The sequence below is a fragment of the Peromyscus leucopus genome, chromosome 7 (genome assembly GCF_004664715.2).
Source record: "Peromyscus leucopus breed LL Stock chromosome 7, UCI_PerLeu_2.1, whole genome shotgun sequence".
In the NCBI taxonomy this organism is placed as follows: domain Eukaryota; kingdom Metazoa; phylum Chordata; class Mammalia; order Rodentia; family Cricetidae; genus Peromyscus; species Peromyscus leucopus.
In genome coordinates this window covers 115002530-115028084 of record NC_051069.1, presented here as the reverse complement: position 1 = coordinate 115028084, position 25555 = coordinate 115002530, and the positions used below count along the sequence as shown (strand labels likewise).

Below are 25555 nucleotides of genomic sequence, written 5' to 3'. Positions count from 1 at the left end.
ACTTGTGGGCTGTTCTTTCCCACCTGGTAGAGGCAGCCACTCTCCTGGACTCCTCCTCAAATAAATCTCTTTCTCAAAAGAGTCTTGGGTGTGAAGATGTTCATTCACTGGCACAGAGAAGAAGAACCTCGCTAAGACATCCCTTAGGGCACGAGCAAGGTGGAGCTGAATAGAAGAACCTTGCTGAATGAAACGTGCCATAGGGGACTGACAAGGTGGAGCAGAAAAAGTCACTTTTTCCAGGAGCTGGAGGAGACTGCTACATTTCTGCTGGGGTTTCCGTTTAGCAGAGTGAAGCAAAAGAAACATCATCTCAGGCCAGAGAAGAAGCAGAGCTCTGCTGGGAAGCCCCTTAAGTGGGGGCTGAGCAAAGCTCATCTGTAGGACTCCCCTGGAGAGGAGCAGGATTGCTATATCCTGCGGGGAGACCATCCCCCACTGCACCCAAACTCCTGAATTGCAACACTCACAGTCCCCACCTCCAAATAAACTAAAGACATATACTATTTCTTTTTTTCTTTCTTTTGGTTTTTCGAGACAGAGTTTCTCTCTTAACAGTCCTGGCATTCACTCTGTAGACCAGGCTGGCCTTGAACTCACAGAGAGCCCCTGACTCTACCTCCCAATGCTGGGATTAAAGAGGTGCACCACCGTGGCCTGGTGCATATTTGGTTTTTTTGTTTTGTTTGTTTGTCTTTTCAAGACAGGGTTTCTCTGTGTTGTTTTGGAGCCTGTCCTGGATCTCACTCTGTAGACCAGGCTGGCCTCGAACTCACAGTGATCTGCCTGGCTCTGCCTCCCGAGTGCTGGGATTAAAGGAGTGTGCCACTGCCGCCCAGCTGGTAGTATATCTAAAAGTCATTCTTCTACTCCCTCCCACCCACCCCCACTCTTTCCTTTTCCTCTTCCCTTTCTTTTGTGGTTTCTGAGACAGGACACATGTGTCCTAGATTGGTCTCACACTCCATATAGCGTAGGAATGATGCTCAACTGCTCTTCTGCCTCTACCACCAATGTGCTGACAGTACAGAAATGTGCTATCGTGCCAGGTTTATGTAACACTGGGGCTCAGACCCAGGGCTTCATGCAAGTATTTAACCAACTGAGCTGCACTTACAGCCTTCAACAGGCACTCCTCGTGATGCTCTGTGTCTCTCAGGTAGTGGCAAAGTAGCTTGCTAGTTCTTTGTATTATACATTTTATGTTCATTTATTATCTATCACTCTGATCTTAATAAAGCTAATTCACAAGTGGCAAAAGCAAAATTTCTCTCATCTCACAACATCTGACTTTTAAGCCTCAGAAGGGTGCAGAGAACAGCCGGTAAACAAACCAGAGAGTCACAAAAGACACAATGGATGTGCTCCATCACTGAGAAACTTCCCAGTGCATGCGGTAGAATAATGTGCGCCAAGCCCAACTCGCTTCCAGAAAGAAGGCCTTACTATTTGTCTTAAAAAGCCTGCCAGTGGTGGTGCATGCCTTTAATCCCAGCATTCAGGAGGCAGAGGTGGGTGGATCTCTGTGAGTTCAAGACCAGCCTGCTCTACAAAGGAGTTCCAGGACAGCCAGAGCTACACAGAGAAACCCTGTCTCAAAAACTAGAACAAACAAACAAACAAAACAGCAGCAGCTAAACTTCAGCCAGATGTGACAGTTCATGCCAGTAAATCACATCACTGCAAGTCTGAGGTTAGCTTGGGAGGGAGGGAAAGGTGAGGGGAGGGAAAGAGTAGGAGGGAGAGAGAAGGAGGGAAGGAGGGGGAGAGAGAGAGCACCACCATACGTGACTTGAGACTTGTGGCATCGGCCCTAGCTCACCGGCTCAAGGGGGGGTCATCAGGGCTGGTGCCTGGGGCTGGGTATGGTCCACAGCTGTCATCTGTGGGAGCAGATGGAGATGGGCAGGGAAGGTATACTGCACTCCATAGCATCAGATTCCGCACATGGCACACGGGGTATAGTACCTGAGGAGAGAGGAGGACACAGGTTTATGTCTCTTAGAAATGTCTAGAAATAAGGAGCAAGAACAAACACACCCAGGTGGGCCAATCAACACAGCTGGGTCACAGATCAACAAGGAGGTTTCGAGAGTAGAGGAAGGTCTCTCTCCCAAGAGGGCAGATACAGAATCATGGGGTCTGTTTGGCAACAGCTTCCACTTAAGAGCCTCTTGTGAGCATGAAAATCTAATGAATCTTTTAAAGTCTGACTTATTAATTATCTCAGATGATCTTTACTGACTTTAATCAGACTGATTTACTGCATAAAAATCATTCCATTAGATGGTGAACGTCTGTTTCCTCAAAGCTCAGCTTCAGCAGATACTGTCAAACCTGTTTTATAGAATCACTTAAATTAATCCTCCCTTATTGCCACTTCCCCAGGAGGCACAGTGAAGGAAGCAGAGAAGCAGCATACATCTTTTAACTGTAATGAGAAGTATACTCATTATTAACCTGCTTTGATTTCTAAGGGCTTAAAATGCATCTGACAAAGAGAACATTAACACATTTTGGTACACCAACATAAGTGCCTCTTTTCTTTGCTTAGCAGAAGGTATTCTTTTGGAGCAACAAAGTCTTAAAAGGTCTACCAGCTCTCCATGTGAAAAAAAAAATCACAGACAGACACATGCCAGCCTCAGAAAGAGCTTTGTGTCAAGACAGAAGCTGCAGTGGGTCCCACTGCCTGGCTCATGGGGGACAGTAACAGGAACCTGGTGGCTGACCCTTCTTAGCCATAAAAGGCATCTGAGAAAGAGCTTAGTGCCTTCCCTCTGCTGAGCTGAAACACGCTAGGAATACAGTGAGCTTTGGTGATGATACATGTCTAGGGTGGCAAAGTAGAGATGTGCACTACACCAAACAATCTTGAACCCAGTCAGCTTGGTCATGGGCAAGTCAGAGCATTATCAGGAAACAGGCTTTGCTTAAACAGAATGGTGTAAAATGGAAAAATGGAACCAAGATCTTGAGAAACAGACATGTTTTCACAAAAATAGGCACTACTCAAACCAGTTCCCACATGCGACCCCATCCCCAAATCCTTTCTGCTAATCACAGAGACGGACTGAAGGGTACATACGGCTTCTGACTGAGATGAATACAGTAGGTTTTTGAAAGCTTTGTTGCCTGCCCGAAGAAGTGACCACACAGAGCATGTCCGTTCCTGAGTCTGCTTTTCCCCTCTCTCCTTGGCGTTGTTGCACAGGAATGTTCCAAAGAGGCAGGAATAGGTATGCTGTACCAGTTTCACCTGCGCAAGTCCATGAGGCAAAAATCAAACAGTAGGACACATGGTCTCGGGAAGGTGGTCAGCCCAACTGCACAAATCACCATGACATCCCTGAGAACATTTCAGCTCACTCAAGAATACGTGTGTGTGCGCGCGCGCGCGCGCGCGCGCATGCACAGGCAATTAATATATGGCCTGCTCTTCAAAATTGCCAATTGCAGGGCCTGACCCCAACCACCAGCACTTCTACACCAAAGACATTCTAATGCAGGAGGCAGAGTGAAGGACAGGGAACTGGGGGCTGAAACAGGAAGAGTACATCTTCCACCAAACAAGAGGGAGTAGAAAGCATGGTGGACAGCATGGGAGAAGGACTGGAGGGGAGCAGGGCACATTCAGATTCTTTCTATTTCTAACTACTTTTTAGACCACACACTTTAGAAGACAAGTTTAAAACAAACTATGTTTATGGAGGAAAAGCTGGTGCACCGAGATTCACTGAGTGAAAAAGAAAATGCCAGTTAACTGCTATTGCTTTTAAATAAAGCAGTCGCTCCCAATTAAATGTGAAAAATGCATAGTTTTGGGTGAAAATGGCCCACGAACATTTGTATTAACACCCCCCTAAGTGTAGGTGGGTCCCAAAATGTAGAATCATTAAGTCCAAACTCACAAGGAATGCTTCATTGAACTCAAAAGAGCAAGGAAATTGCCTCTGAAGCTGATGAACGCAATCAAGCCACTGCAGAAACACTGGGCAACGCTCGTTCATGTCGTCTGAGTTCTCCCCATGACCACACCGGTCAGCAAACTTATGGCCAAAATCCAGCCATTCCATCTCCACAAGGACTTGGAAACCCTGCAGGGAGGCACCAAGGAGAGAGATTACTTGTGGAGTACTATCCATCACCTGTGACATCCTGAGCTTCATGTCACCAACAGCAATCTCCTTTAACAGCCTCCTGGTAAGTCCCTCTGGCCCAGGCTCAGAGCCAAAGGCTCCCTCCCTAATGGCACACCCATTTACACAAATGTCTCAACTCACTAACTCCATTCAGTATTCACTTAAAGAACACTGACGAAGCCTCTCTCATTTACTACATAAATGCTAACTGCCTACCCACATTTCTCTTTTATTATTTTTTGCATTTGATGTTACATTTACAAAGCCATATTTGTAAAAATCCTTCCCCAGCACCAATTTTTATAGATGTTTGTATTTTATGTCACTTTATGCTTTTGTTCTTCTATATTTAACCCACAGAGGTTATTTCAGCAGATGTTCTTTCTCCAGAATTCTGTGTGGTCCTGTCTAGACCCACCATCATAAGCATGTGGACATTCTTTTGCAAAAACCCATTTTCCTGAGGTAGACAAATCTTTCTAAGTAGAGAAATTGCAAAGGAAACATTTCTGTCTCCTTGGTACCTTGCAGCCAAACCGTGTTCCACTGAACAAGATGAACTAGCAAGAGACACCTAGCCATACTGCTCTAAGGGGAGGAGGCATGATTACAACAAATTGGCAATTTTTACAGGCCTAACTTTCAGTCCCCACACCGATCATGCAACCCTCCTAACAGTTTTCTCAACCTCTCCTGAAGTCCTCCCTCCCTCCCTCCCTCCGACACACTCACCTCTACTGTTCGGTAGTAAGGGTCCAGCAGGAGCTTAGCCAAGGCCACAATCTGGGGCGTACGATCCCAGCCGTCTGAGCAGTGCACTAGCACTGGGCGTTGATCGCGGTCCACAGCATGCACTACAAGAAGTGCCGACTTCAAGAGCACAGACAGGTGATGGAGCCATTTTGTACTCTCAAGCGCTGAAAGCCAACTATAAAAAGGGGGAAGATAAGGAAATACTATGTTTATGATTTTATGGTATGGTGTCCAATGCCTATTAAATTAAAAAGCAATTACCTAAGGCCTTTGTTCTCTAATTATAGTGATAAAAAGTCTATTTATAAAGCAACCTCAAACGAGAGAGTTAAGCTCCACAATCAAGAGAGGACAACTTTAGAAAAAAGACTGTAATTAACAATGCCACATTGCACCTGGAACTTTTTAAAAAGGATTGATTCTTAATTTTTAACTATGTATATGGCAGGTGGTGTGCATGTGAGTGCAGATGCCTGAGGAGAGAGACCAGAAGAGCTGTCATATCCCCTGGAGCTAGAGTTACAATATGGGTGCTAAGAACCAAACTTGGGTCTTCTGCAAGAGCAGTATGTGCTCTTAACCACTGAACCGTATCTCCACTTCCCTAGCCATCCCCCCTCCCTTCTTTTCCTGCGATGGTGGGAATGAAATCCAGGGTCTTGCATTTGTTAGTTAAGTGTTCTACCATTAAGCTACACCCCAATCCTGGTTCTGAGACACACACACACACACACTTATTAGCTTGAGACAGGGGTCTTGTTCTACAGCCCAGGCTGATCTGGAACTCAGTTCTCTTAGATGAGCCTCCAAGTGCTGGGCTCCCAGATATATACCGCCACACCTAGCTCTCCACAGATAATTTGCCAAAAGGGGGGTGGGGTGAATAGAGTAATGCTAGACAGGTGCATACAGTATAAGAAATAGATCTTATGGACACTTCTGAGACCCCTAAGAGATTTTACAGAAGCTATTTAATGATTATCAACTCTGACCTCATACAAATACACATACATACAAATACATCTAGGATGAGATGTAAGCTGGATGCCACACAAGAATGGTACAAACCTTACCTATCACCCATGTCCGAACACCAACCACTGTTAAGTCTTTACTACTTATTGACTAAAACTAAGTAAGTCCAATGAGATGAACAGTCATGAAAAGTGGTACAATGGCTACATAGTATCGCTGAGTTAATTCAGATTGAATTCAGAAAGGACCCCCCCCCCTTTAAAAAAATCCTTTAGGGCTTATCAAATAAAAAAGAATTGTCTTTTTGGCATAAGGTTGCATATTCCATCACCACCCCCAACTATGTTGACATCTCTTCCTCTATCCCTCATTCCCCCAACACAAGTTCTGATTTTTCCCAAATGTGACCAGATTTGTGACTCAAGGCTACAAGTCTAGCCATTTAAACACTCAGAGAAGGAATAAAAACGGTTCAGGATCTTTGAGACGAGTTTGTCCAGGTAAGGTCTGGATGAAGCCTCTAGCACAAAGCTGGTCTACTAAACCTAAGGAATGAATGGGAATTTTTGTTAAGCTCTTTCCTGCCAGGCCACCCAACAACATAACAGTCTCTAAGTGTTCTTTACAACTCGACTGGCTCAGAGACTGACACTGTCTCCATCATTGCTGTACCCCAAGCTTAGCCCCTAGCATGAGGGAAGAGTCCTTCTAGTTAATGAATTCTAAGTTTACCATTGGTAAAATGCAATTTTGAGACTTCCCATCTCAAAATTAAGTGTATCCTAGGTACACTTAAAACACTTTCCTGACAGGTCAGTTGTTTATTCTCATTTGCCTTAAAATAAATCAAAAGGGACATACAGGCCCAGTGGCGGTGGCCCACAGAGGTAGACAGGCATGGCAGTGGCAACAAGCAGAGGCAGGTAGGCCTGAGGCGGCGGTCAGCAGAGACATACAGGCCTGGCGGCAGCCCGCACACACAGACAGGCCCAGCAGCGGTGACAGGCAGAGGCAGGCAGGCCTGGTGCAGAGGCAGGCAGGCCCAGCAGGAGGCAGCCGAAACACAGTCACAATAAAGACCAGAAACAGAGCTATTACCCTCTAAAGAGCTAGTGAAAACAAACTCTTAATCAAAAGCTTGGAACCGGGACACCTCTAACCCCAACACCTGGGGAAGAAGCTATCTCCGTGGAATGGAACCAGAACGATCTGAACACTCTGTCTGAGGCCAACCCAGGGCCCAGCTGCTGATCCTGAGAAACCCAACAACTTGGAGACTACCCCGCTCAGCTGAAATCCATCTGGGAGAGGATTCAGATCCCTACAGTTTGAAGTTTGAAGAAACAAGATCAGTTAAGGAGTTGGCGAATGAACAAAACGTGACCTGGAAACACAGAAGAAGGCGCTGCCCAGCCACCAAACCAGATCACCAAAATCATAAGTATATACTTCACCGACTGAGATCAGCTGCTCCTGAAGAAAAAGCCCAATAGCACCAATTAACCAAGAACTTCTATTGAACCAAGACTAAAAATTAGAACAAGAGAGGCACTCTCAAAGACACCACCTGCACCAAGCAGAGGAAGAGATGAGTAGACGCCAGTGCAAAAATACAGGCAATAACATAAAGACCTATATGGCAACATCACAACCTAGTGATTCTACACCTGCAAGACCTGAACATACCGAGACAGAAGAAACAGAAGAAATCAATCCTAAAAATGACTTTAAGAAAATGATAGAGGCCCTTAAAGAAGAAATAAAACATTCCCTTAAAGAGGAAATAAAAACTTTTCTTAAAGAGGAAATGAAGGGGGTGGGAATTAAAAAAAAAAAAAGAGGAAATGAAAAAACTCCATTAAAGAGGAAATAAAAAAACTCCCTTAAAGAAATAGAAGAAAAAAGAACAAAAAAATGGGAAGAAATCAAAGAAAGCCAAGAAAAAGCAATTAAACAGAAAAGGAAACATTCCAAGATCTGAAAAATGAATTTGAGACAATAAAGAAAACACATGCTGAGGGAATGCTGGAAATAGAAATCCTGACTAAACGAACAGGAACTACAGAAACAAGCATAACCAAACGATTGCAAGAGATGGAACAGAGAATCTCTGACACTAAAGACACAATAGAGAAAATAGATTCGTCAGTCAAAGAAAACACTGAAGACAAAAAAGTCCTAACACAAAACGTCCAGGAAATTTGGGATACCATGAAAAGACCAAACCTAAAAATAATAGGGATAGAAGAAGGAGAAGAATACCAACTCAAAGGCACAGAAAATATATTCAACAAAATCATAGAAGAAAACTTTCCTAACCTAAAGAAAGAAATACCTATGAAGATACAAGAAGCTTACAGAACACCGAATAGGCTGGATCCCCTCGCCACATAATAATCAAAACACTAAACACACAAAACAAAGAAAAAATATTAAGAGCCGCAAAGGAAAAAGACCAAGTAACATATAAAGGCAGACCCATCAGAATAACACCAGACTTCTCAATAGAGACTATGAAAGCTAGAATATCATGGACAAATCTTATGCAGACACTAAGAGACCACGGATGCCAACCCAGACTATTATACCCAGCAAAACTCTCAATCACCATAGGCGGAGTAAACAAAATATTCCAGGATAAAACAAGATTTAATCAATACCTGTCCACAAACCCAACCCTACAGAAAGCACTAGAAGGGAAAATCCAACCCAAAGAAGCTGAACACATCCATGAAAAATCAAGCAATAGATAATCCCACACCAACATACACCAAAGAAGGACAACACAACACAACCACAAAAAATAACAGGAAATAACAATCACTGGTCATTAATATCCATCAATATCAATGGTCTCAACTCACCTATAAAAAGATACAGGCTAACTGAATGGATAAGAAAACAGAACCCATCCATCTGCTGCATACAAGAAACACACCTTAACTTAAAAGACAGACACTACCTCCGAGTAAAGGGCTGGGAAAAGGCTTTCCAAGCAAATGGACCTAAGAAACAAGCTAGTGTAGCTATCCTAATATCTAAAAAAATAAACTTCAAACTAAAATCTATCAAGAGAGATCAGGATGGACATTACATATTTATCACGGAGGAAAAAACCACCAAGATGAAGTCTCGATTCTAAACATTTATGCTCCAAATACAAAAGCACCCACATTCATAAAAGAAACACTACTAAAGTTTAAAACACACATCAAACCCCACACATTAGTAGTGGGAGATTTTAACACACCACTCTCATCAAAAGACAGATCTACCAGACTGAAACTTAACAAAGAAATAAAGGACCTAACAGATGTTATGACTCAAATGGACTTAATAGATATCTACAGAACATTCCACCCTAACACAAAAGAATATACCTTCTTCTCAGCAACCCATGGAACCTTCTCAAAAATTGACCACATGCTTGGACACAAAACAAATCTCAATAGATACAAAAAAAATTGGAATAACCTCCTGTATCTTTTCAGACCACCATGCCTTAAAGTTAGATTTCAACAACAACAAATATTATAGAAAACCCACAAACTCATGGAAACTGAATAATGCCCACCTGAAACATCAATGGGTCAAGGAAGAAATAAAGAAAGAAATTAAAGAGTTCCTAGAATTCAATGAAAATGAAAGTACAACATACCCAAACTTATGGGACACTATGAAAGCAGTGCTAAGAGGAAAATTCATAGCTCTAAATGCACACATAAAGAAGATGGAGCAATCCCATACCACTGAATTAACAGCACAACTGAAAGCTCTAGAACAAAAAGAAACAAACTCACCCAGGAGAAATAGACGCCAGGAAATAATCAAATTGAGGGCTGAAATCAACGAAATAGAAAACAAGAGAACAATACAAAAAAATCAATGAAACAAAGAGTTGGTTTTTTGAAAAAAATCAACAAGATAGACAAACCCCTAGCCAAATTAACCAAAAGGCAAAGAGAGAGCACTCAAATTAACAAAATCAGAAATGAAAAGGGAGATATAACAACAGACAACGAGGAAATCTGGAGAATCATCACATCATACTTCAAAAACCTGTACTCCACAAAAATGGAAAACCAGGAAGAAATGGACAATTTTCTGGATAAATACCACATACCAAAATTAAATCAAGACCAGATAAACCATTTAAATAGACCAATAACCCCTAAAGAAATAGAAACAGTCATCAAAAGTCTCCCAACCAAAAAAAGCCCAGGACCAGATGGTTTCAGTGCAGAATTCTACCAGACTTTCAAAGAACTAATACCAATACTCTTCAAGGTGTTCCACACAATAGAAACAGAAGGAACACTACCAAACTCTTTTTATGAGGCTACAATTACCCTGATACCCAAACCACACAAAGATGCAACAAAGAAAGAGAACTACAGACCAATCTCCCTCATGAACATTGATGCAAAAATACTCAACAAAATATTGGCAAACCGAATCCAAGAATACATCAAAACAATCATCCATCACGACCAAGTAGGATTCATCCCAGGGATGCAAGGATGGTTCAACATACGAAAATCAGTCAATGTAATACACCATATAAACAAACTGAAAGAAAAAAATCACATGATTATCTCATTAGATGCTGAAAAAGCCTTTGATAAAATCCAACACCCCTTCATGATAAAGGTCTTAGAAAGATCAGGAATACAAGGAACATTTCTAAACATAATAAAGGCAATTTATAGCAAGCCAACAGCAAACATCAAATTAAACGGAGAGAAACTCAAAGGGATACCACTAAATTCAGGAACAAGACAAGGCTGTCCACTCTCCCCATATTTATTCAATATAGTACTTGAAGGTCTAGCTAGAGCAATAAGACAATAAAAGGAGATCAAAGGATTACAATTTGGAAAGGAAGAAGTCAAACCTTCACTATTTGCAGATGGTATGATAGTATACATAAGTGACCCCAAAAACTCTACCAGGGAACTCCTACAGCTGATAAACTCCTTCAGTAAAGTGGCAGGATACAAGATCAACTCAAAAAAATCAGTAGCCCTCCTATACACAAATGATAAAAGGGCTGAGAAAGAAGTCAGAGAAACATCACCCTTTACAATAGCCACAAATAATATAAAATACCTTGGGATAACACTAACTAAACAAGTGAAGGACCTTTTTGATAAGAACTTTAAATCTCTAAAGAAAGAAATTGAAGAAGATATCAGAAAATGGAAGGATCTCCCATGCTCATGGATAGGTAGGATTAACATAGTAAAAATGTCAATCTTACCAAAAGCAATCTACAGATTCAGTGCAATCCCCATCAAAATCCCAACACAATTCTTCACAGACTTGGAAAGAAAAATACTCAACTTCATTTGGAAAAACAAAAGACCCAGGATAGCTAAAAGAATCCTATACGATAAAGCAGCCTTTGGAGGAATCACCATCCCTGACCTCAAACTCTACTATAGAGCTATAGTAATAAAAACAGCGTGGTACTGGTATAAAAAGCGACATACAGACCAATGGAATCGAATTGAAGACCCTGACATTAATCCATGCACATATGAACACCTGGTTTTTGACAAAGGAGCCAAAACTATACAATGGAAAAAAGAAAGTATCTTCAACAAATGGTGCTGGCATAACTGGATCTCAATATGTAAAAGATTACAAATAGATCCTTGTCTGTCACCATGCACAAAACTCAAGTCCAAGTGGATCAAAGACCTGAACAAAATCCAGTTATACTAAACTTAACAGAAAAGTAAGAAGCACTCTTGAATGTATTGGCACCAGAGATCATTTCCTAAATAAAACACCAACAGCACAGACCCTGAGCACAACAATTAATAAATGGGACCTCTCGAAATTGAGAAGCTTTTGCAGGGCAAAAGACACAGTCAATAAGACAAAAAGACAGCCAACAGAATGGGAAAAGATCTTCACCAACCCCACATCTGACAGAGGATTGATCTCCACAGTATATAAAGAACTCAAGAAACTAGACATCAAAATACTGAACAGTCCAATTTAAAAATGGGCTAAAGAGCTAAACAGAAAATTCACAAAACAAGAACTACAAATGGCTGAAAGACATTTAAAGAAATGCTCAACATCCTTAATCATCAGAGAAATGCAAATCAAAATGACTCTGAGCTACCACCTTACACCTGTCAGAATGGCTATGACAGTCAATGTTGGAGAGGATGTGGAGCAAAGGGAACACTCCTCTACTGTTGGTGGGAATGTAAACTTGTACAACCACTGTGGAAATCAGTATGGCGGTTTCTCAGAAAATTAGGAATTGAACTACCTCAAGACCCAGCCATCCCACTCTTGGGCATATACCCAAGGAATGCTGATTCATACCATAAAGATACATGCTCAACTATGTTCATAGCAGCACTATTTGTAATAGCCAGAACCTGGAAACAACCTAGATGCCCGTCAACGGAAGAATGGATGAAAAAAATGTGGTACATATACACAATGGAGTACTACTCAACAGAAAAAAAAAAAAAAACAAAAAACAATGAAAGCATGAAATTTGCAGGCAAATGGATGGAACTAGAAAAAAATCATCCTGAGTGAGGTAACCCAAACCCAGAAAGACAGTCATGGTATGTACTCACTCATAAGTGGATTCTAGATATAAAATAAAGAACAATCAGACCACAACCCATAAAACCATGGAGGCTATATATATATAGCATGGAGGTCCCTAGGATGACTATGGCTTATAATAAATTTCGGTTTTACTCAATCATTGAAAAAGAAAATAGCCCAACAAATGGAAACACATGAACTATGAACCAAAGGCTGAGGGGCCCCCAGCTGAATCAGGCCCTCTGAATAGGTGAGACAGTTGATTGGCTTGATCTGTTTGGGAGGCATCTAGGCAGTGGGACCGAGTCCTGGGCTCATTGCATGAGTTGGCTGTTTGAAACCTGGGACTTATGCAGGGACGCTTGGCTCAGTCTGGGAGGAGGGGACTGGACCTGCCTGGACTGAGTCTACCAGGTTGATCACAGTCCTCGGGGAGGACTTGTACTGGAGGAGGTGGGAAGGGGGGGGGGTGATCTGGGAGGGAAGGGGAAGGGGTGGGAGGGGGGAGAACAGGGGAAACCATGGCTGATATATAGAACTGATTGGTATTGTAAAATAAAAAAGGAAAAATAAATAAATAAATCAAAAGGCTTAAGAGATGAGTAATTAAACTATCTCCCTGCAGCTGAAGAAGCAGTAAACAAGACTCCGGCAGAGAGTTCTCTTCAACCTGACTGAATGCTTATGAACTAGCAGCCAGTGGTGTCTGTGCCAGAGAGAAGCTCTGCTGCAGTTTGCCACCAAAGGGGATGCCACAGCACTCCTCTGTGCTAATGTCAAACCGGAAGAGAACCACATCATTTCCCAGCCTGCCACAGCCCCAGATGGATGGCTTACTCACAGTGCCCATCATTGCCAGAGCTTCTTTTTATCCCTAAGAGAGATTCAAATACCCAAATACGAAACATTATTTCTCTAACAAATCCTCCATTCTTTTGGACAGGGAAGAGGCTGAATATTTTTTGTTTGTTTTTAAATATTTATCTTTTTACTTCATGTTTTTTTTTGGGGGGGGGGGAGTGCGAGCATGTATGTGAGCGAGTGTTAGCACACAGTTCCACTGAAAGCCAGAAGAGGACATTGTATCCCTTATAAGTGGAATTACAGACAACTGTGAGCCACTATGTGGATACTAGAAACCAAACCTTGGTCCTTTGCAAGAACAGCAAGTGTTCTTAACCACTGAGCCTCTTTCTGACCTCAAAAATCAAGTTTTTAAAGAAATAATTTAAGTATATGGGAGGTATTAGCGACTATTCAATACTGATCTGGTCTTTTTATTTTACATGAAAAGGGATCCTGAGCAATTAAGCCACATAGACAAAGACACATCTCTACAGAGTCCTCACACCAACCTTAGGGGAGAGAGTTAGCTAGGCCCTGGAGCTAAGTGACAGATGCAGTGGACACTCCTCAAAGGAAAGAAAGCAGCTGTTCTCTGGTCACTGAAATGGTCTAGATGAGAATGGTCCCAGAGGCTCACATACTTGATTGCTTAGTCACTAGGAAGTAGCACTATTTGGAGGGGTTAAAAGGATTATAAGTTAGGGCCTTGTTGGAAGAAATGTGTCAAAGGGGGTGGGGCTTTGAGGTTTCAAAAGCCCATGCCAAGCTCAGAATCTCATTCTCTGCCTATAGATCAGGATGTAGCTCTCAAGCTTCTGCTCCAGTGTCTGCATGCCATCTTGCTTCCTGCCATGATGATAATGGAACTGTAAGCAAGCCCCTCAATTAAATGTTTTCCTCCATAAGAGTTGCCATGGTCATGGTGTCAGTTCACAGCACTAGAAACCCTAACTAAGACAGTCACCTCTCCAAAGGACACTGCTTCATCCTCAGGGTTGACTGCCCACTGTGATAAATCTAATCACTTTCTTGGTTGGTTGGTTGGATGGTTGGATGGTTGGTTGATCGGCTGGTTGGTTAGTTGTTTTTGGTTTTTCAAGACTGGGTTTCTGTGTAGTCTGTAGACCAGGTTGTCCTTGAACTCAAAGAGATACGCTTGCCTCTGCCTCCCTAGTGCTGGGATTAAAAGCGTACATCACCACCACCCAGCAATTTAATTACTTTTTACCAAGAGTCAGCACAAGGAATTTAAGGCAGCAACTGATAAATCTTTTATAAATCCAGTTATGAGCTGGGCAGTGGTGGCACACACCTTCAGTCCTAGCACTTGAGAGGCAGAGGCAGGTGGATCTCTGTTCTGATACACAAAGAAACTCTGTCTTGAAAAACAAACAAAAAAAAATCCACTTAAGAACACAAAACAAACACACTTGATGTGATTATGTGGATCTACTGACAGGACTCAAGGAAACAACTATGGGCTTCAGCACAAACACCTAAAAGAGAAAATCCTATTTTCATTGGCACATCTCTGGCTTCCTGAAATAATAGAGAGGGGCTTTTAAATATTCATCTGTTCATATTTATTTTACAGAACACTACTCCTAATTTAGCTTGTATTCAAACAATCCCCTTGCACAGGGGGTATTACTTTACCTTCCTCACTGCAAATTCCAGCCATTCTTTTTTTTGTTTGCTTGTTTTTTTATTCTCTCATATATTACATCCTGAGCGCAGTTTCCCCTCCCTCCCCTCTCCCCATCCTCAGCCTGTTTCCTCTCAGAAAAGAACAGGCATCCCTGGGACATCAACCAAAACAACATAACATGCTACAGTAAGACTATCACATCGAGCCGGGCGTTGGTGGCGCAAGCCTTTAATCCCAGCACTCGGGAGGCAGAGCCAGGCGGATCTCTGTGAGTTCGAGGCCAGCCTGGGCTACCAAGTGAGTCCCAGAAAAGGCGCAAAGCTACACAGAGAAACCCTGTCTAGAAAAACCAAAAAAAAAAAAAAAAAAAAAAAAAAAACCAAAAAAAAAAAAAAAAAGACTATCACATCGAGGCTGAACGAGGCAACCCAGTAGGAGGAAAAGGGTCCCACCCAGCCATTCATTTTCAATAAGCAACAGAAATTAGGATGTTATTACTGAACAAACTTACTTTAGAAATGGAAGCTAAAGTGTAAAAACAGCAAAGAAACAACCCCAAAACCAGCCTAACATGTTTAACACTTGTAGAACATAATGAGAAACTGGAGAGATGGCTCAGTTGGTAAAATGCTCGACACAAGTATGACAACTTGAGTTTGAGTCCTTCAGCACCCAAGTTAAAAAAAAAAAAAAAAAAGATGGGTTGAACCTGAAAGCCTCCTCCCTTAGACTAGCTTTCATAGTACCTAAAGGGGTTATTTATACAAGCTTCAAAAGGAGGGAAGCTACCACTAATCCTAGCCAGCTGTGATGCCTGTAAACCACAACGATGACCAGCATGGCATGAAATCCCTAAAAGTATAGCAGCTGTACCACCGGACTTAAAGCCTGCTCAACAGGAGAGAACTTGTGACTGGTACTGGAAAACTAGCCACCTACCTGAGGCTAATGAGATCATGGACCTTAATGAGAACCTACAATCGCCACACTATTAAACCAGCATCATTCCCAACTGAATTCTAAATACTTATCCAATAACTCACAGATAAGTGGAATTTTCACCTTTCATCAAACGAATTTCTCTTTGCAATAAGTGGAGACTATTACACTGGACTAATCACAACTGGTCAAATCTAGAGAACAACTGGTTGTGGAGTGCCTAGCACCAATCAATAGACCTTCAATACAACTCCTGCACCTAAGACTATGGGAACATTGTAGAAGAGGGAGCAAAGAGGACAAGAAAATCTGTTGTGAGACTGTGTCTCCTAGAAATGATAGAGAAGTTTCACTCAGGAGACCTCAACAATATGGCTGCCTTAATAAGATCTGAACAAGTATACCACCAACAGACATGCTATCTTGGAAAGGGTCGATCTCACAGGATCCCACCCTTGTGACAAAGAACTACATTATAACTGGGTAATACTTATAGTGAGAGAAAATCAAACATATAAGCAGGGTGTGCTGAGTGTGTGCGTGTGTGCGTGTAAATTGTGACTTTACAGTAAGACACCTCAATTCACAGCAAGTGTTACTATAGTAGTTTAGGGACCAAAGAATTACACAGTTTGGGCTAAAAGACAATGCAGAAGAGAAAGGGGCAGTCCCATGAACAAGAATGTGTTGCTTCTGTTCTGAGGGCTGAGATCTATTTTGTGCTGCACATCCTAAAGCCCTGTGGCAGAACTGGTTACAGATGTATCAGCTAGGACTGAAGAGCCTAGACGAAGAACTATAGGCTAACTAAGGAGTAATGAGATTGGGAGAAATCATCTTCCCAAGGAAGAGCCCCCAATTGACTATCCAATACAAAGTGGTCAGCCCTAAAACAACAAATATACAAGTAACGATAAATGGATGGAGCAGGTAGTATTTATATAATTAGAAATATACACACATGCAACAATAATTAAAAAATAGAGGTCATAAATTTGAAAGGGAACAATTGGGGGTGCATGGCAAGAGTTGGAGGGATATAGAAGGGGAAAATGATGTGATTATATTTTAATTTCAAAAATAAGTTAAAAAACCCTGCAGAAGAGCTAGACTGCTTTTTCAACAGCTCATGTTCTATATGCTGCCTGGCTCCTAAGCCTGGAAGAATATCCACAGAGACTGAAAGTATAACTGAGGTTCACTAAAACAAAACAAAACAAATCTGAAGAATACCTCCAAACTTGTTTTTTGTTGTCGTTTTGTTAAGAAAGGGAGGGAGGGAGGGAACAAAAGTAGTAACAAGGGAAGCAGCACACAAACTAAAGCCCAGGGCTTACTTTCCAGGATCCGGCATCTGTGTGCACAGCAGTCGTAGAGACTGGAAACTCCTCCGGATAGAATGGATATTTGCCATTCCCATAAACACAACTTCACAGTTTGGGTAATACTCTGGAGAGAAAAACAATAAAGTAAACATAAATACATTCAAAATAAGGATCACATGAGCAAATGTAACAGCAGCAAAGTGGCAGCACTCAGACAGCAGGGGCATGACAGATTCAGAAAGAGCACCTCGCTAGGATTCTATGTTGACTACCACCTCTATTTTTACCCCTCTTTTCTTTTCTTTCTCTCTTTCTTTTGTTAAAGATTTATGTCTGCATGTATGCCTGCAGGCCAAAAGAGGGCATCAGATTTCATTATAGGTGGTTGTGAGCCACCATGTGGTTGCTGGGAATTGAACTCAGGACCTCTGGAAAAGCAGCCAGTGCTCCCAACCCCTGAGCCATCTCTCCAGTCTGACCACTGCGTTTCTAGTAAGTCTACGGCAAGTGTGCTAGGAGCTAAAGATTCACATATGTACTGTGAGAGACAACAATGCTTTTAGAAGAGCAGACTGAGAGCCTCTACAACAGCACTAGCAGACCTGGGGAAAGACCAGCTTTCCTATCACCAAAGATTGGCACAGAGGAGGAAGATGATTTGCACCTTGTCCAAAGCACACGAATGTCAAGGACCCAAAGAGCTGCCCTGGCTTTCTAGAATCAGAATGAGTGCCTTGTCATTTATTTTAAATTAAGTCTAGGTTGTGAGTGAGCTGCAGTGACAAGGACAGATTATAAAGAGGCAGATCATGCTCTCACCTGGGCATTCACAGCCTCCTCCTTTGGCTCGATTTGCCACAGCTGCTGCATAGGAACGTGCATCCAAGATCAGAAGTTTTTGTGGCTGGAGAGCTAAACTTTCTGCTCCTGAAGCATTTGACAGAGAGGAATCTGCAGACATGAAGAAGAGAGTAAAAACTAAATGAGCCTAGCTTTCCTAGAACTGTGAAAAATTAGAACCAGAGACATTAGAACCAGCAAAAACAGAGAAAATGAAACTCAATCAACAAAGCCTCCTGACTAGACCCTGGTACACAGACTTGGCTTCCATCTACCCTGTTTTGCCTTCTGATTAGAACTGATACAGATTTATTTTCTAGAAGTAATTTCCCACATCACATGAAGACCCACACTGCCCAGTCTCTTACTCCCATTTCTACCCCTGCAGTCCTTTCATAGAAGCTGGTATTTCTTCTCTCCGTAGACTGGAGACCACCCGAGTTCTCATTACAACTGTCATGATAGCATGTAAGAAGACAGCACTGGGCTCTTAAATCAAGCTTGAAACAAAAGGTCTTCCAGGGCTTTGTCAAGACCTGCCACTCCTCAAACAATCTCACTGAATTCTCTTTTACAAAAGTAAACTCTATAGCCAGGTGTGGTAGCACATACCTTTAGTCCCAGCAATCAGGAAGCAGAGGCAGGTGGTTCTCTGTGAGTTTGAGGCCAGCCTGATCCACATAGTAAATTCCAGGACAGAAACCACGTCTCAAAAAACCCAAAGTAACATTGTCTTCTAGGGAAAAGCCACTTTAAGAAGAGCTTCCCAGGTGCTTCTAAAAAATGCTGCCATGGGCCTAGAGAGCACCTTACCGAACTCCACATCAGAAAGATCTCCGCCATTGGGAAAGTCCCGACAACTGTTCCTAGTGGACACCTTGCTGATACTTGATTGAGAGTCACAAGCACAGGCTTTGGCCACTGACTGCACCAGATGCTCATCATCAGCATTTCGCCAGCCCCACCAGCTAACCTCCGGCTGTCCGCAGCGGGCAATGACAGCTCCATTGCTCTGGTGCCTGTGTGGAGACAAGAGATAATAACTACTATTTCAAGGCCCCCATCTGATGCTCTGTACTCAAATAAGAAGTATGGTAATTGATTGTAAGTTCTTTAATGAATAGTCTGACACTAGTAAATATTGAATTGGCTTCAAATCCTTGCAGTATTAGTAAGGACAGAAATGAATAACAAAACCTACATAACTTTCTCAATTACATCCTACTTTATAGTGCCCTCTATAAAGTTACCAACAAATGATAAATGAATATTCTCAGAGAAAATGAACTAACATTCATAATTTAGATATTCTGAACCTTTATGTTTGGGAAATACGCTTTTTAAAAAATTATGAATACTATTCTAATTCTACTATGTAATAATTAAATACAAATTCTTCATTTTGGATACTAAATCCAATTCATTAGATGCTAAATTATAGAACAAATTGCTTTGCCTCACTTCTGAGGGCCCACTGCAGTACCCATGCTCATTACTGCTGGCTTGAGGCTTCTTTTCAAACATTTCCCATCTCTGTCACTGGAACACTCACCTGGCCCACAGTGGACTCCTTTATGAGTCACAAGTTACTCTTACTAGAGGCAAAGCACTCAATGACCCAGCCATGCTTCCTTCCTCAGGCTCATAGAAGGAAGACATCACAATCCCACTAAACCACACTCTGACAGATCCTTTTCCAAACAGAGTCTATGCTGAGATGCTATTAAAATGTCAGGTGTTTTCCAGTATGTCAATTAAAAAGTTTGGGAACTGTAATATTTACTAGTAAAAATGGAATAAAGTTCAAACACATGCTACATCAAGAACTTGCAACTATAATCTTGATTTTCTCTCTAACACTGAAAATGAAAATTTCCATTTATGTATATATTCTAGGATCTCTAGAATGGGGGAACCCTAGAAGTCATACCTTTTTAAAATAACATTTTAGAAAAGAAAAAGAAAAAGCTAAATGTCTTATCACATTCTAAGGAGCCTTTCTTACATAGCACACTTAGGCTTTCTGCCTAAGGGCAGGATTCACTGAAGCCCGTTACTGAGAAGATGAGAGAACTTGCCCTTCTGCTCCAAGTCAGCAAGTCTCACAAATGCCAGGCAGCTGATCTAATACAGCTGTTGGGCACAGCAGCCAGCTGCTTTCCCATTCTTATAAATCCCTTCAGCTTTCACTGCTAACTCCCATGTCATTCTCACCACTTGAGTGATAGGTCAATTTGGTGACCTACTTTTCCAGTGGTGTCAGAAAACAAAAGTGATGAAAATGGAAGGCTTAATGGGTTCCACTGAGCACAGCAAATATCCCGTTCACTTTCTGTATTCAGGTGGGCATCAGAATTTACCTTCAACAGATAGGAATGCCACAAGAAATACACTTCCCTAGAGCCTCAATATTTGAATACAATGGCTCCTGGTGGGCAGTTTTTAACTAAGCCATTGTTTTGGTTCACCTTGGGAAGAATCTATAAAGTATACACACCAGAAAAATTAAATGGAGACCATTAACATTACAAGACACAATAATGACTTCCTAAAAACTAACATGATTGTGTAAGAGCAAAAAGGTGACTGACTTATAAAGTTAGCACTCAAGAACATTCTTTTCTTTTCTTTCTTTTTCTCTCTCTCTCTCTCTTCGTTTTTGAGACAGGGTTTCTCTGTGTAGTTTTGGTGCCTGTCCTGGATCTTGTTCTGTAGACCAGGCTGGCCTCGAACTCACAGAGATCCACCTGGCTCTGCCTCCCAAGTGCTGGGATTATAGACGTGTACCACTGCTGCCCGGCCTAACTGTACACTTTTATTCCATATACTTTATTCCAAATGTCACTTAAAGACATTAAAGTGTTAAGAAGCTCTCATCAACATGCCAAAGCATGCTGTAACATAAGAATTACCTGTCTCATTCTGCTCATCAGAAACAGACTGGAGTCAATTAGGGTGCCACAGTCAGAATGGACAGGAAGTCAGGTCGATCTGTTTTATCTCACCCACCCCTTTCAAATTTTGGACCCCTTAGCACTTGTTATACATAGCTATTTCCTCTAAATTAAAATACCCCTCTTGCAGGGAAGACGAAAACTTCTAAGATGCACACAGCACAAGAATATGCACCTCTCCAAGGGTATAACAGCAGTAAACACTTGCTGGGGAAGAAAACTCTGGTGGGGCTGCCTACAGTTCTGTAGGAAATGCCAGTAATGCAGCTTTCACGAGTCACCACAATGGGGAAGCTATCTCCAAATCATCTGTTTCTCTAACCCACTCCTCACCCATGTTCCTATAAGCAACCTTAAAAGCTACAATTGGTCAGCAAGCTAAATCAGATGGAAACATTTCTTAGGTCTGTATCTGGGATTAACAGAGGTTCATACATGTTTCCCCACAAGAAATCACGTACAGTTCTTACGCCTTGGATCTCTGAAATTTTCCACCCAGTCCCACTGTTTCTAATTCTATCTCAAAACAAGAGTCTTTCCATATGTCAAAGTGACAACTACAAACACCGTTATAGTTCATTCAGCTCTAAGTTTCACCAATCTTTCAACACAAAAGCCCTATTAAACATCTGAGATTAAATGCAGCAAGCACAAGAAAGAATGCTCCCCACCACCACCCCCAGTTTTCTGAGACAGGATTTATTTTTGTAGCTTTGGCTGTCCTGGAACTCACTTTGTAGACCAGGCTGGCCTCTAACTCAGAGATTCACCTGCCTCTGCCTCAGGAGTCTGGGATTAAAGGTGTGCACTGCCACCGCCCAGCTTTAAATTAACACTTAAAAAAAAAAAAAAAAAAAAAAGACAAAGTCTTCCTGTGCAATAGCCCTGTCTAGCCTGGAAGTCCTTATATAGATGTAGACCAAGCTTGTCTTGAACTAACAGAGATCCACCTGTCTCTAACTCTCGAGTGCTAGGATTAAAGGTGTACTGCCACACCTGGCCCAGACACTTTTCTATTAAAATGTTCTCATCAGGGTCCACTCACACCCCCAGCTAGTGTTCTGGACACAATGAGTACTAGTGTATTTCTTTCTGCAGGCACAGCAGCTTCAGCAATAGGGAAGCATGGACTTGCCCGGGACTGTCTCTGAACACTACCCCACCTGGCACTTGCCAGGTTAGCAGCAGGTGGTGGGGCAGTAGTACCAGCCTAATCAGGGGTTGGTCTGGCTTACTTACCTGTAGATGACAGCAGGGATGCGCTTCCAGGATCGGAAGCCTGCCACACTTTCTAGTTCTTTGTCAGTGATCCAGGCAGGTACTATGAGCTCTTGTGGATAGCTACCACATAATCTGTTGGAAAGAAGAGAATGGTGGTGAGAAGAAAGGAGGAAGGGAAGGGAATAAGATGGGGAGTGAGAGGGATGCACGGGGGCATTGTTCATGCCACCACAAAGCCAGCTTTGTGAGGGTGCCTGTCCGGCATGTTCAAGGCCCTGTACTCATTCTCTAGCCAGGAGAAAAAACTACCACAAGAGAAAAAAACTTAGCACTGAGGGAGCAGTATTTGAGTTTTTGGTTTCCTTAACAGAATGGGCAGCCATAATTTTGCTTATATTTTATACACATTATCTTTGATGGTTCAATCTGACGCTACCTTTTGGAATTTGGTAATCTAGCAATAAAACAATGAGAGTTGAGGGACATTCTCACCCTCCAGGATAATTCTCTGTTGATGCATGTATGTATGCATGTGTGTGTGTGTGTGTGTCATTTTAAACTACTGGAATAGACAGCTAAATTACAGAAAAAGCATCTATGTCTCCTCTCTTAGCTTCAGTCTTCCCGGCTCTTATCAAAGGAAGCAAGAAACAGACAAAGCCCACCATTTCAGATCTCCAAAGAACTCTTCAGATTAACTTACTCAATCTCTGACTTGAACCAGGATGTCCTAATTGTAAGCAACAAGTACAGCCAGGAGATACACTGATACAATACACAGTAATAATCCCAGTGAGCCAAATTAGTAACGTGAATAAGCAATAATCATAATCCCTATGAAACACACTACAGAAGAAACTATATACTGAGAAAGACACTGTCTCTCACTTCCCCTTCCCCATCTCTCTCTCTTTCTCTCTCTCTCTCTCTCCCTCTCTCTCTCTCTCTCTCTCTCTCTCTCTCTCATTTTAAAATGAAAGGTGGCAGATACATTCTAAAGTCAGGCTGTTGACCTGGGACAGAGTACTTCTGACAGGCTTTATTTACAGGGCAGTATCACTGGGTAATCCTCCTTTTGAAAGCAGTATGGAAATTAATACTAAAACTCACAAAGCATCTGTGCTGGCTAGTTTTCATGCCAATCTGACACAAGCTAGGGTCATGTGGGAAGAAGGAAACTTAAGAAAACTCCTCCACAGTATTGGCCCATAGGCATTTTCTTGATTGATGACTGATGTGGGAGGGCCCAGCCCACTATGGGTGATGTCACCCCTGGGAAGGTGGTCCTGGATGGTTCAGTAGTCAGTTGAGCAAGCCATGGAGTGTAAGCCAGTAAGCAAGCAGTACTTCTCTGTGGTCTCTGCTTCAGTCCCTGCCCCTCAGGTTCCTACCCTGAGTTCCTTTGATGAGGACTGTAGTGTGGAAGTGTAAGCCAAACAAACCCTTTCCTCTTGAAGTTGCTTTCTGGTCATGGTGTGTTATTTTAGCAATAGAAACACTAACTAAGACATCATTACCTTCACCACCCTCCCCTACTCTGTTCTATGTGTTAGAAGGAGATTTGATCACTTTACACTACATCTCTTTCTTCCTTGCTCTCAATTTCCAGAAGATAACCAGACATTTAAAAGCCACTGAGCCAGGAGGATGGTTGTGATTGAGAATAGTTACACAAACTTAACGCTCATTCAAGCTATATTTTTTTTTGTTTATTTTTTCTGTTTTGTTTTCCTAGAGAGGGTTTCTCTGTATAGTCCTGGCTATCCTTGAACTCAGATCCACTTTGCCTCTGCCTCCCAAGTCCTGGAATTAAAGGCGTGTGCCTCCATTCCAGCTCTTGCCAGTGACCATGGCAACTACTCTCTAATCACTCGTCTTGGTCTTTTGATTGTTTTAGGTTGAAGACTAGACCTGGATCTCATTCTTTAACGGTGGGAGGACTGGTTCACAGTCCTGGAGACAGACTTGCTCATATGAACTGGTGGTTCTGTGCTCACTGTCTAACAGACCCCATATCTCTTCTACTCAGAAGTCAGCTCTGCTCACTGAGAGTAAGCAGCTCCAGGGTAGGGAAAGGGGGTTCCACTTAGCAAAGCCTATGTAGCCTCAAGTTCCTATGGCTTTTCTCTCCTTCAGCTTGCCTCTGAGAAAAGCTCCATGTGAAGCTCTTGCAGCTTTGTAACCCCATGCTCTTCACTTGCTGGCTAGGCCCATGTGAAGAGCTGCAGTAAGTAGACGACTTTCCAGTGAAAACTGGCCAACCACAAACAGATCAAGAAAACGGCTACTGTAATTTGAGGTAACTGAAAAGATCCAAGGATGATTAGTGCTGCAAAGAAACTTAACAGGGGAATAGATTCATTTCAGTCTCCTGGACCTTGTTTTACAGAAACTTTTTTTAAAAGAAGATTTATTTATTTATTATGTATACAACATCTGCCTCCATGTAACCTTGCATGCCAGAAGAGGGCACCAGATCTCATTAGAGATGGCTGGGAGCCCCCATGTGCTTGCTAGGAATTGAACTCAGGACCTCTGGAAGAGCAGTCAGTGCTCTTAACCTCTGAGCCATCTCTCCAGCCCTTACAGAAACTTAAGATTGACAAAAACCACAGTATTTAACTGCCTTTCCTCACCAAAGCATTTTTATGTTTTAAGGAAACAGGTAATGGATGAACATTTAATAATAGTTATTTAATATTTAATGGTTAAACGGTCACAGCTGTGAAAATTTGCTATTAAGATTAGCAATGAGGGATTGGGGGTATTTCTCAGTAGGAAAGTGTTTGCTGTGTTATGAGTACCCAAGTTCAGATCCCCAGTGCCCATGTAAAAGTCTGGGTGTGCTGGCACATGCCTGTAATCCTAGCACTGGGGAGGGGGAGACAAAAGGCTCCTTCCAGCTGGTTGGTCAGCTAGACTCCCTGAACTGACAAGGCCCATGTTCAGTGAGAGACCCTGTCTCAAAAAATAAGGTGACAAGTGATAAAAGACACTTAACATTAGCTATCATCTGGCCTCCACCTCCACAGGTGCATGTACATATACATACCTGAGAGCATGAGCTAAAGTGTGTGCGCGCGCGCACACACACACACACACACACACACACACGCTCTTTAGACTCAAAAAATAGGATGGATCATAGATTTTCTTTAATTTTGTCAAATACAAATACACTAGATAGTATAACTATAATTCTTGTTTGATAACTGTTTTTGTTATCTTACTATGTTAAAGTTAAAACCTTCCTTTTTCATTAGACAGAAAACAGGAAGTATTATGGGATGTCTTTCTGTACACTGTGAATATATGTGTTACTCCCACTGG

At 42.1% G+C, this 25555-nt stretch overlaps 1 protein-coding gene across 6 annotated transcripts in view; it reads right to left on the bottom strand.

Annotated features, from left to right (window-relative positions):
- The window catches only part of Mtmr3 (myotubularin related protein 3), a 124890-nt gene that overhangs the window by 8301 nt on the left and 91034 nt on the right, over positions 1-25555 (bottom strand). For all 6 annotated transcript variants that reach the window (XM_028870653.2, XM_037208119.1, XM_037208117.1 and 3 more), the window contains exons 9-16: positions 22244-22357; positions 18864-19069; positions 18030-18161; positions 17223-17334; positions 4875-5070; positions 3912-4097; positions 3089-3259; positions 1823-1968 (exon numbers count right to left, since the gene is read on the bottom strand). In XM_028870653.2, the coding sequence (XP_028726486.1) occupies positions 1823-1968; positions 3089-3259; positions 3912-4097; positions 4875-5070; positions 17223-17334; positions 18030-18161; positions 18864-19069; positions 22244-22357 (1263 nt within the window). The remainder of the gene's footprint in view (positions 1-1822; positions 1969-3088; positions 3260-3911; positions 4098-4874; positions 5071-17222; positions 17335-18029; positions 18162-18863; positions 19070-22243; positions 22358-25555) is intronic.